This window comes from Colletes latitarsis, unplaced genomic scaffold (genome assembly GCF_051014445.1).
Source record: "Colletes latitarsis isolate SP2378_abdomen unplaced genomic scaffold, iyColLati1 scaffold0024, whole genome shotgun sequence".
NCBI classification, from domain to species: domain Eukaryota; kingdom Metazoa; phylum Arthropoda; class Insecta; order Hymenoptera; family Colletidae; genus Colletes; species Colletes latitarsis.
In genome coordinates this window covers 2,469,323-2,481,226 of record NW_027488374.1, presented here as the reverse complement: position 1 = coordinate 2,481,226, position 11,904 = coordinate 2,469,323, and the positions used below count along the sequence as shown (strand labels likewise).

General features: G+C 38.2%; 1 protein-coding gene across 1 annotated transcript; it reads right to left on the bottom strand.

Annotated features, from left to right (window-relative positions):
* Positions 1-5,392: 5,392 nt before the first annotated feature.
* LOC143350708 (uncharacterized) lies at positions 5,393-10,172 on the bottom strand. The gene is made up of 2 exons (XM_076782732.1): positions 9,100-10,172; positions 5,393-5,447 (listed from the first exon to the last, which is right to left on the bottom strand). Exons 1-2 carry the CDS (start codon positions 10,170-10,172, stop codon positions 5,393-5,395), a joined length of 1,128 nt encoding a protein of 375 aa, XP_076638847.1.
* Positions 10,173-11,904: the final 1,732 nt, after the last annotated feature.

The window sequence follows — 11,904 nt, the reverse complement described above, 5'->3', positions numbered from 1 at the left end:
TGAACGTATTCAATCTTGTTGCTGGTTAATCTCATCGAGCTTGGTACACCCTTTCCAACTTTTCTATCTTTCAATAAAGGTTTGATTACATAGTTATACTTGTATCCTTTGTTGCCTAATGTTTTACCATACGAATCATGCTTGTACTTATGTGCACTCGTTGTCAGTAGTATGTCCCTATATTTGCATTCATCAGCCTCAGTATAAATGTCGTTATCTGGAATTTTCTTAAATATCAATTCATAAAGACCGGGTGTACCAGAATATCGTATGCCATCGATAATTATGTTATCAGCATTGTCCACATCAACATGTTTATTACCGAGCATCGGTCCATCATTACCGAGATATACACCATACACATGATCCATACCAACCTCTAAGTCTCCACGTAATACAGGCGCGATGTATTTTTGACTCAGCGGACCTAGGTGATTCCGCAACGTTTTTTCACCTTCCGACGTTTGCAACCGACTTCGAACAGATGTTGAGAAACTGCTTTTTGGGCTTTCAAAAACATCTTCGTTTGCTAAGCTTTTTGGACTTTCAAAAGTATCTTCGTTTCCTAAGCTTTTTGTTGCTGGTGTTGTTTTAATCGGTATAGAGGTCATCGTATTCATACCAGGTAAACTGCTTAATCTTGCTGAGGTTTTTATTGTTGGTACTATCTTAATCGGTGTAGAGGCCATCAGATTCGTATCGGGTAGACTTGCTGAGCTTTTTATTGTTGGCATCGTCTTAATCGATGTAGAGGCCGGTGTAGAAATCATGGGATTCATATCGAGTAAACTGCTTAATCTTGGTTTTTTTATTTTTAGTGGTTTCGAAAGATTTAGCCAGTAATTTGATTGTGTTTTATCCAATTCTTTGATATTCGAAGTGGCTAATGGTTCGCTTCCGATATCTGTATTATTGTATAGATCATAATTTTTTGTCGCGTTATCAACAATTGCTTTCAACGGTTCAGTAACAGGCTTAAAGTGTTTTTCCAGCGCAATCTCTTCCTCAATTTTACCAGTTTTCAATTCACGATACTTTTTGCGAATCAAATCACTCGTTCTCGCAATCTGTTTCGTTATCCTCTCACAATCTTCAATATTGTTGCTCATGTTGGAACACTACTTTGTCAACGTATCGGAAATAACTGAACATGTTATGATATTGCAAAGTCATTAAATCCCTTTCTATAGCGACCATTCCATAATGCGCTGTCTTTATCAATCACTACAAATCCATATTTTTCTTGCCAACAAGCGGTACACAATTTACAGAAATTCTCAAATGACATGTCAGTGTTAACATGATCGTTGTATACATGTTTTAGATTTGTACCATCTTGTTTGAACATGATCAGCAGGTTCGCGTTGTCGCGTATCAGATGCTTCGGTATCTTTGCATATGTCTGACAAAGATAGAAACAGTCAACGTCCGAGTGCCTACCCATTGCAAAGTATTCTCTTACCACGTTTTGCTTATCACATGCCACATCATCAAAGATAAAAATGGAATTCGGAAGTGCATCGCTCGGCGGAACGACATCGCTGTTATTCGAAAATGTAAAATAACCAATTTCGTCTATCGATGAGAATATATTTTCTAGATATCGATATTTCGGTTGGTGCAACGATTTCGAGTACACGTATACGTTTTTGAAACGAACACCGTGCGGACTTTCTAACAAACTAATCAACACGTTCGTTTTGCCACAATTCGATGGACCGCAGATGATACCACGTATAGAGGCCGGCAGCATATTTCCATGTTTGCGTAACTCTTTCTCAGACTGTATCTTTTTGTCTAGATTAGTCACTTTGATCATAGGTGATTGGCGTATAAACTGCATATTTTATCAGCATTATACAAATGAAGATACTTTCGAAAGAGTGCTGGTCTATTTATAGCGATGCATAGAGCTGAAACAATCAGTATTCAAATATAACCTGTCGAGTCAGCAGAACACACATTGACTGTCTACCACCACCATCGATAAACAACTGTGACGAATGTCAGCAAAAATTGGGAAAGGCCTATTAAATCGCGTTATAAACACACTTCCGATTGAATTACATATTCCAGGTTATCAGTTTTGTGGCCCCGGAACACATTTAGAGAAACGTTTGGCGCGAGGCGATCAAGGTATCAATCCGCTGGATGCTGCATGTCGCGAGCATGATATAGCGTATTCACAAAATAACGATCTCGTAAAACGACACGCAGCTGACAACATCCTAGCAGCAAAAGCACGAGAACGCATTACTGCGAGAGATTCCAGTCTCGGGGAAAAGGCTGCTGCTACAACCGTTTGGGCGGCTATGAAGGCCAAAACAAAATTCGGCATGGGTTTGAAAAAGAAAAAAAAGAGTGCTGTGAAGAAGCGAATACTTCCAACGGCGAAACGTGGCGGTATCCTACCGATTTTACCATTATTGGGGGTTCTTGGCTCATTGGTTGGAGGGGCGGCAGGAGTCGCAAAGGCTGTGAACGATAAGAAGGCAATGCATCGCCAGCTAGAAGAAATGAAACGTCATAATCTCGCCATGGAAGGTCGCGGACTTTATCTCGCGCCATACAAACGCGGGCGAGGAGTCTCAAAGAGGAAAAAAAAAAGTCAAAATTAAAATGCCTGAAGGCGTAACCACAAACATACAACTGCAGCAACTGGCAAAACGTATGCGTATTCCATATTTCAGAGGTATTTTTATGCGCAATACTTTACCAACAGATGGGGTATGCAGGAATGAGAGCGGGATCGTAAATTTGGATACTGTTGAGGGACCAGGTACTCATTGGGTGGCATACGCAAAACGGGGAACATACGCCATATATTTTGATAGTTTTGGCAATCTTCAACCACCGAGGGAACTGATACAATATTTGAAGAATAGTGTAATTGAGTATAATCACATGCCTTATCAGCGCTATAATCAAAGCAATTGTGGACAGCTGTGTTTGCAGTTTCTGCTGACAGTTGACAATCAATTTAAGGATAATCATTGTACGCTTTAACTCCAGTATCCGTTGGAACATGTCGCTGACGCTAACGCTCACCGGGCAAAGTAGTATTCTCGCAGTAAGCTATTTTCCAGCCATCGATTTGAGCAATGGTGATTACGAACTCGGTCTTATGGACTTTGAAACATATTACACAATACCGAATGTAAATTTGTCAAATAATAAATTTTACTATGATAATGATGATAAGGAAATCATTATTCCCGAGGGATCTTATGAGCTGGACGACATTCACATGTATTTGCAACGATCGCTTTCATGGGATAATGAAGGGAACCCGCCATTGATGCTTAGAGCTAACAACAATACAATGAAGAGCGAAATTAGGTGTAATTATAGCATAAATTTTACCAAACCCAATACTATTGGCTCGTTACTGGGGTTTTCAACGAATCGGGTGCTACAACCACGAAAATGGCACGAATCAGATACATCAATCAATATAATGAATGTAAATATCATTCGCATTGAATGCAACGTGACAGCTGGCGCTTACAGCAATAACAAGTGTGCGCACACGATACATGAGTTTTCGCCTACCGTTCCACCAGGATATAAGATATCGGAAAGACCAACACAGATCATTTACCTTCCGATTACTGCACGAAGCATTTCGGATTTGACGATTCGTGTTGTGAATCAAGACGATCAATTGCTCGATTTTCGAGGGGAACAGATCACCGTTCGATTGCATGTGCGGAGACAGCGACTGTAGTAGGAGATGCTTGTGCTGAACAAAGGGGAGCAAGTGAAACAGACGACGCATGAAAATAAAGAGAAGACAATTCAATCGCTTGCACACCACACTGTATCGAATATTGACTGTCTAAAACCATCAGGCGAGAGGACAATTCGATCACCCACAAAACTTACTGCATCGAATGTTGAATTTCTGAAATCGTTGGGTTTTGTTGTACGAAATGGCTAATATCTTAAACATTGGAAGCGAACCGATCTTTGATGATCGCATTGTCAAGATTGAGACTCACACATACAACCCATACGCCAACACAACGTTTGGGCACAACGATGAGATACGAATACCTATACAACAGCAGGATTTATACACGCTACCATGTGAGAGCTTTCTATACGTTGAAGGAAGATTCATAGTAAAGAAGCCAAACAATGAGTTGGATGCATTCCTCGGAAATAATTGTGTTGCGTTTATGTTTGATGAAATTCGATATGAACTCAATGGTGTGGAGATCGATCGTAACAGAAACGTTGGGATAACAAGTACCATCAAAACATTTGTGTCCTCAACATATGACAAATCGTTAATTTTACGGAATGCTGGATGGGCCGCACAATCAAACATACCGACAGGTTACTTTAACTTTTGTGTACCGCTCAATATGCTGTTGGGGTTTTGCGAAGATTACAGGCGTATAGTAGTCAATACTCGACATGAACTCATTCTTATACGCGCTCGCAATGATAACAACTGCATCATTGCAAATTCCGCGCTGGAGCCGGAGATTGAATTACTAAAGATACAGTGGCGAATGCCTCGCATTATACTGAATGATACGAATAAACTATCGATGTTGCGGATTTTGGAAAGCGGACAATACCTAAGCATGAGTTTTCGTTCGTGGGACCTGTATGAGTACCCATTATTGCAAAGTACAACAAAACATTCGTGGGCTGTTAAAACTGCAACTCAGCTGGAAAAGCCACGATACGTCATTTTTGCGCTGCAGACTGGTCGGAAGAACAACATGTCTAAAGATGCAAGCAATTTCGATGAATGTAACTTGACCAATGTGAAACTGTATCTAAACTCTGACTTTTATCCATATGATGACTTGAATCTTGATTTTGATAAAAACAGATATGCTATTCTTTTTGATATGTATGCACGTTTTCGTAAAGCTTATTATGGATACGACTGTTACGAAACGCTTTGCAACAGGGAGAACTTTTCGTTGTATGGACCGTTTGTTGTCATCGATTGTTCGAGACAGAACGAATCAATCAAGAGCGCTACCATAGATGTGCGAATAGAATTTGATTGTAAAGAAAACGTGCCAGCAAATACTACCGCCTATTGTCTTATTTTACATGATCGTGTTGTCGAATACTGTCCCCTGTCCAACGTTGTGCGCAAGATTACATAAACTGTAACATCAGCAATGTTTGTAATATATATAACAGGCGGACACGCCGCATTGCAGCATAGTTTCAAAGATATTTTCATAATGGTACCAACATTCGTCGACATGCAGGGGTTCGTTAGCGACACAGAGTTTGTTGTAAAGGAAGTGGCGGTGTTGAAAAAGGGAAGCACTCTAGCGCATTATATCTTCCAAAGTCCATATCCATGGTGTTTATTATCAGCACCCGATAAATCACGAGCTACTTGGGTGACGAAGAATCACCACGGACTGTCGTGGGACGACGGTTTTATACCATACAACATGAGCAAAATGCTTATTACATCGGCAATAATTGATGAGTCAAACCCAATCGTCTATGTTAAAGGACTTCAAAAACGTGATTGGTTAACAAACTTGGTGGCTGAACATATTAATGCAGAGAACATCGATGCTGATTATGGTGATATTGAATGTTTAAAAAATCTTGATTGTGCAAATACATGGCGATGTGGTAACCATAAAAAGACATGCGCTATGCAAAATGTATTTAAATTATACAATTGGTGGTTAAAATATAAAAAATAAATGTACCTTTTTTGATTTGTAAAATGTATTTAAATTATGCAATTGGTGGTTAAAATATTGGAAATAAATGTATCTTTTTGAATCAATTTATGTCATTTAAAAAATACATCTAATTTCCTCATCCTCCTCCTTCCTAGCAATTTTTATAAAATTATGAACTTTCAGAATATGTCTAAAAATCTTATAATGTTTTTGCAAGCTTCTGAAAAACATGTACTTATTAGTGATGGTTGAAATATTAAATATAAATGTATCTTTTTATAAAATTATGAACTTTAGTTTTTGAAAAATGTGTTTGAAAAATCTCGATCGTGCTAATACATTGTAATCCAACAACCATGAAAAGACTTGTGTTTTACAAAAATGTATTTAAATTATACAACGAGTGGTTGAAATATCAGAAATAATAATTTTTTTTTTTTTTTTTTTTTTTTTTTTTTTTACTGTGAACTTTTCCAAATGTAAAATTAATAACAAATTGGGGTGAGGGAGATGTGTAGAGATACCATGTATATATAAATTGTTTTATTACATACTATAATTACATACATAAAAATATATATAATGAAATGAATAAAAAAATATAAAAATTACATGAAAATATAAATAAAAAATATATGTATTGAAAAATGAATAAAAAATATAAAAATTACATAGAAAATATAAATAAAAATATATATATTGAAAAATGAATAAGAAATATAAAAATTATATAAAAAATATATATATTGAAAAAATGAATAAGAAATATAATTGGTATGTCTAAAGCGGTATTTTATAATGCCCCCACGGCAGCGTCTTGGTTGAATATGGTACAATATATCGTTTGTCATCGTATGGACTCAAAGCAATTTTTGTTTCTGATACCGTGTACACTTCATGCAACATGGATCTTATACACGATTGGTGACAAATCTTTTCAACCTCACCCATCAAACATTGCACATAATCATCAAATGTTATAGTTCGCGCTACAACATTACTCTTGACACCTTTCACATTTTTCGTATCTTTCTTACCATCGACTTGTATGGCATACATTTTCGCTCTCAATCCAACAAATTCCGTCATAATCGCACCATTATTTTCATCTTTCATTAAACCTGGTACCTTCTTATTAGCAAGCGGAATACCATATCGATTGTCTGTGGGATTATCGCTCGTGTCAAAGCGGGTAATATCGCGTATCATAAGTTCATAAATATCGTCACACTCGATGTGGTAGATTAGACTGTCTGTATCGGTGTACATAATTTTACATTTATTCCTATGTGTGGGTAACATGTAATCGTAATGGAATTCATACAAACAAATCTTAGATATATCTAGTATACACATGCCCACATAGATTGGTTTGTTAAATTTTACGAACAATTTATGCAGTTCGATCGCAACTAGGTTTTCCGAAAATATGCTGCGACTGTGGAAATTTGGTTTAGCGATTAGTGCCTCTGCACCGTATCTCCCTCCCCATTTCGTTACTAATTTTACATCTACATGATTGCGCACATTCTCCATGGTTTTACCAAACACTGCATTATTCATTAATTTATATAAATTTTTCTCAAAATCGTTTGTAGCAAGAGTTCTGAACTTTGTATTTAGTTCGATGTAATCGCGAAGCCATGGGGATTGGGAAAACTGTAATACGCGGTGAACTTCAGTTACGCGAAGGCCGTGACGAATACATTGCTGCAGATTGCGATAGTGTATTACGTAACGCTTCTTATCGTATAGAGTTGCGAGGAGCTTCTCCTGGCGCTTGCCAGGTGGTTTATCATGTGTTGGGCAGAACGGTAGGTCAGTGTGCGAATCATGCAGATGTTGCGGATACTCTAGATCGACTTCCAAAATATACCCCGTCGATGAGTCTAACGCTACGGTCATTACATCTACATCTTTGTTGTTGACCCACTGAAAATTGGCATATGGTAATGGTTGACACATTGCCCAGCCGTACAAATTATTTACATCGAAATACATTAAATATGACGACGGTTGCGATGGATCGTGCGATTGCGTGTATTTGTTGTTGGCTCGTGCGCGTCTGTTGGAACATTGACTCAAACCACCACGTATACCACGTTCGATAAATAGGACCATGTCGATATCGGTAAGAAGTTCGAAATTGATACGTGTATGCTTCAGCATGGCATCCCACGTAAAACCAGGCAAAGTATAATAGTGCGCGGGGTCGAGTCCATAACTTGCGATGCAACTATTGCGAAAATTTTCAAAAATATCAGCCAACAGCAAGACATCCGTCTTCAGATACAAATCGCTATACTCGCCGAGCGTTTCAATGGAGAACCGCTTCCACACGTTGACAGCGTGTGCGTAGTCGTTTTCGGATACTGTATCGCCAGTTAAGGAACTGTAAAATGAATTGCGTGATGGTAAACACGATTGGTCCAACTTTTCAATACAGTCAATGTACTCGTATGGAAACACCCCTTTTCGCGTCAATAAATCAAAATCTTCCGCAGATAATTTTTGAAACTCGGACCGTGTAATTTCAAGTTTATCTTTACTAAGAAAAGATACCAATTTCTCGAGACTTGTATTTAAAAATTTAAATGAATCGATGAATTGCAATTTTATGCGCTTGCGCGAGTTTGATTCTTCATTCGCGTTTTCAACGTATTTTGTAAATGAAATGTACTTCTCTTTTGTTATCGGCAATACAGTGACATCACCCTCAAATGCTGTGGCTATCTCCTTGATAATAAAATGTGAATCATAACCGGATAAATTGTGAAAGACTATAGGGATGACAAATGCGTCTTTATAATTTAGATTGTGATTTGAATGTGCAGGACCTCTGTACCGACCGGTTAAGTGGCAATGATCGCGTACTCGCATATCATCTCGCGTAAACGGTGTTTCGCATATATGGCAGTGTGTTGCCATATTAAAATTTCGTAATTGTTCAGCTGATAAATTTTCCATGGGTACATTGGTCGATAAGATGGACTTTACACGATGTGACAAATCTTGAAGTTGTCCCACAAACCATGATATGCAATCAGGATCGCGACGACATTGAAACGTAGATAACGAGTCGTCGTACGAGCACCGCACATAATATCCCACGCTAAATACTCGATGATGCTGGTACGTGTATCTTGACGCTTCTCGATCAGTATCCGTTTTCTCCAGGATGCATTCCAGATCGGCATACACGATAAACGGAACACACTCTTTCCTGTTGTAGTTGCTGAAGCTGAGCCACTTACTGCAATCATCATTTGGCAATATGATTGCGCAATCGTTCATCTTCTCACAATCCATGGTGTGAGCTTCCAGCTTCTCATTCGAACTAAAGTAGTGTAAGCATCTGCAATAAGAGGCATAATTTTTATCTAGCATAAAATATTTAAAAGATTTATTATATACATACCTATCACAAAAGTATTTCCTGCCATTATGTTTACTCAATTGTGTGCATACGAGGCGAGATAAGTTCTTAATCCATGTGAAATGTCCCACGTCGTTTGCTCCTTCTAAATACAACAAATTGACATGTCTTTCCATCTTCTTATCAGTGACTCGTATTGGTAACACCTTCTTATTCTCAATGGTATAGACATTGATGGAGATGTTGTTGATATGTTCAAACTTTTTAATTTGGTTCAATGTCATTGGAAATTCAATATCCTGGATATTCAACACTGTTGTATAATGAGGATATGACGATGCGAGAGATACGTGACTTTCGGCTGGATACAGAGCGGCCACCACCGACCACGCAAAACATGCATTGTCCGTCGAGCATACATTGATTACTGCTTTCTTTAGTCGTACCTCTCGCGGTAATTGTACGGCACATCCTGCATGCATTGGCATATATTTATTTACATTAACAATTAAATTCAGTATCCGCGACAGCGCCCACCCACTATCACGTTCCTGAAATTCGTCTAAGGATGCTAGAATGGGTTCGATGACACGTAAATCATACCATTCGCGTAGGTCAGACAAGCGAAAAAGTTCACAATTTTTCGTGTTAACACTTTTGTTTGCACATTTGTTACCAACAACAAATTCACCATTAAGTATAGTATTCATTTTTACACTATCATGTTTCAGCAGAATGTTTCGCACATGATCGACTACAATATCCCTCGCATCTTCGAGAAAATTGCGAGGTTCTATGTGGTTAGAATTTATCACTGCACCGGTCAATATACGGTTAACGAAAGCCGTATCAATTTCATGCCATCTGAGTCTTGCACTATGTTCAGCACCCGCATGTACAAATCGATTACGTGTCGAATCTTTTAGACTTTCTAATCTAGCGATACGAGCAATCAATGATTGTTTTTCACCGATTGAGAGTCGCAGTCTCTTGATTCGGCTTCGTTCCTCCAACGAATCGAGATAATCGCCAAATCGATGTTCCCATAAATTGTATTCTTCCATCGACCTTAATTGAGCGGCTTGCTCGTACAGCTCCTGCTCTTGATGATCCATACTGTCGTCTTTTGTGTTAATGTGTATAGTGATGCATACGATATATTACAAAAAATCACTGTTCCCGATGATGCTTTCGGTGATGCTCGCGATATATTACAGAAATCTGTGTCCGCGAATGCGCTGTTATAGGTTTTGCAGAGGTTGTGTTTTTTGCGCGTGTTCATCCACAAATGTATTGTATACGTTTTTTGCACATGTTCAGTGTAATCTAAAACACCTTGCAAAAAAGTTGCACTTTTCGCAGAAGAACATGTAACATAAAATAGTAAGAAGGGGGAACAACGTGTACGTAAATATGGTTGGGGTTCAATAACTCGCACAATTCATGGATCGAACACGAGTTGCAACGCACTGCAAATTCCGACGTGTATCTAGTTGAAAAAGTATTGCGTAAGAAGGGGAACAACGTGTACGTAAAATGGTTGGGGCTCAATAACTCGCACAATTCGTGGATCCACAAAAATAATGTTTTGTAACATAATTATTCATTGCTTTAATAAATATATCATATTTTTAAATCATCAAAACATGGTATCTAATTTCTTTCCCATGGTAAGGGTCTCCATATATATATGTTACAGAATTCTTTGCCTGTGAATGCAATGTATACGTTTGCAGAAGTTGCGTTTTTGCACGTGTTCAGTGTAATCTAAAACGTCTTGCAAAAAAACGTTGCGCTCTTCGCAAAAGAAGAACATGCGACATAAAATAAGAATATGAATAGCGTGTACGTAAAATGATTAGGACCCCAATAGCTCACACAATTCGTGTGTAATGTTATACGCTTTGCAGAAGTTTCATGTTTAGACATGTTCAAGGTAATCTAAAAAATTTTTTGCAAAAAGTTGCACTTTTCACAGAAGAAGAACACGTGATATAAAAAATTCCTCCTTCCCCACAAATGATCTATGTCGCGAAGAATATTATTTGTTTGCATCATCCTGCGAATGTAATGTTATACGCTTTGCAGAAGTTGCATGTTTAGACGTGTTCAGGGCAATCTAAAAGACATTTTTGCAAAAGTTGCACTTTTCGCAGAAGAAGAACATGTGATATAAAAAATTCCTTCCCCCACTACGCGCCACCCGCTTCCCTGAAATTCGTCCCCCCACTACGCGCCACCCGCATTAATGGAAAAGTAAAAAATAATCGAAAATATGTGTAGAAGAAGAACACGTGATATAAAAAATTCCTCCTTCCCCACAAATGATCTATGTCGCGAAGAATATTATTTGTTTGCATCATCCTGCGAATGTAATGTTATACGCTTTGCAGAAGTTGCATGTTTAGACGTGTTTAAGGCAATCTAAAAGACATTTTTGCAAAAGTTGCACTTTTCGCAGAAGAAGAACACGTGATATAAAAAATTCCTCCTTCCCCACAAATGATCTATGTCGCGAAGAATATTATTTGTTTGCATCATCCTGCGAATGTAATGTTATACGCTTTGCAGAAGTTGCATGTTTAGACGTGCTCAAGGCAATCTAAAAGACATTTTTGCAAAAGTTGCACTTTTCGCAGAAGAAGAACATGTGATATAAAAAATTCCTTCCCCCCACTACGCACCACCCGCTTCCCTGAAATTCGTCCCCCCACTACGCGCCACCCGCTTCCCTGATATATATGATGCAACGTTGCATTTAAGTGCTGCACAATATTCACACTCGTTTGATAGTATCGTCGTGAAACATTATCTATTGAATTCTACGTTCAAATTTTTCCTGAAAAA

Excerpts from the sequence above, each read along its gene's own strand:
- LOC143350708 (XM_076782732.1), bottom strand. The coding sequence starts at position 10,172 with ATGGATCATCAAGAGCAGGAGCTGTACGAGCAAGCCGCTCAATTAAGG. Across the intron at positions 5,448-9,099 it reads AGGAAATACTTTTGTGATAG|CATTTTGCTCATGTTGTATG; the intron begins GTATGTATATAA and ends CGATGTAATAAG.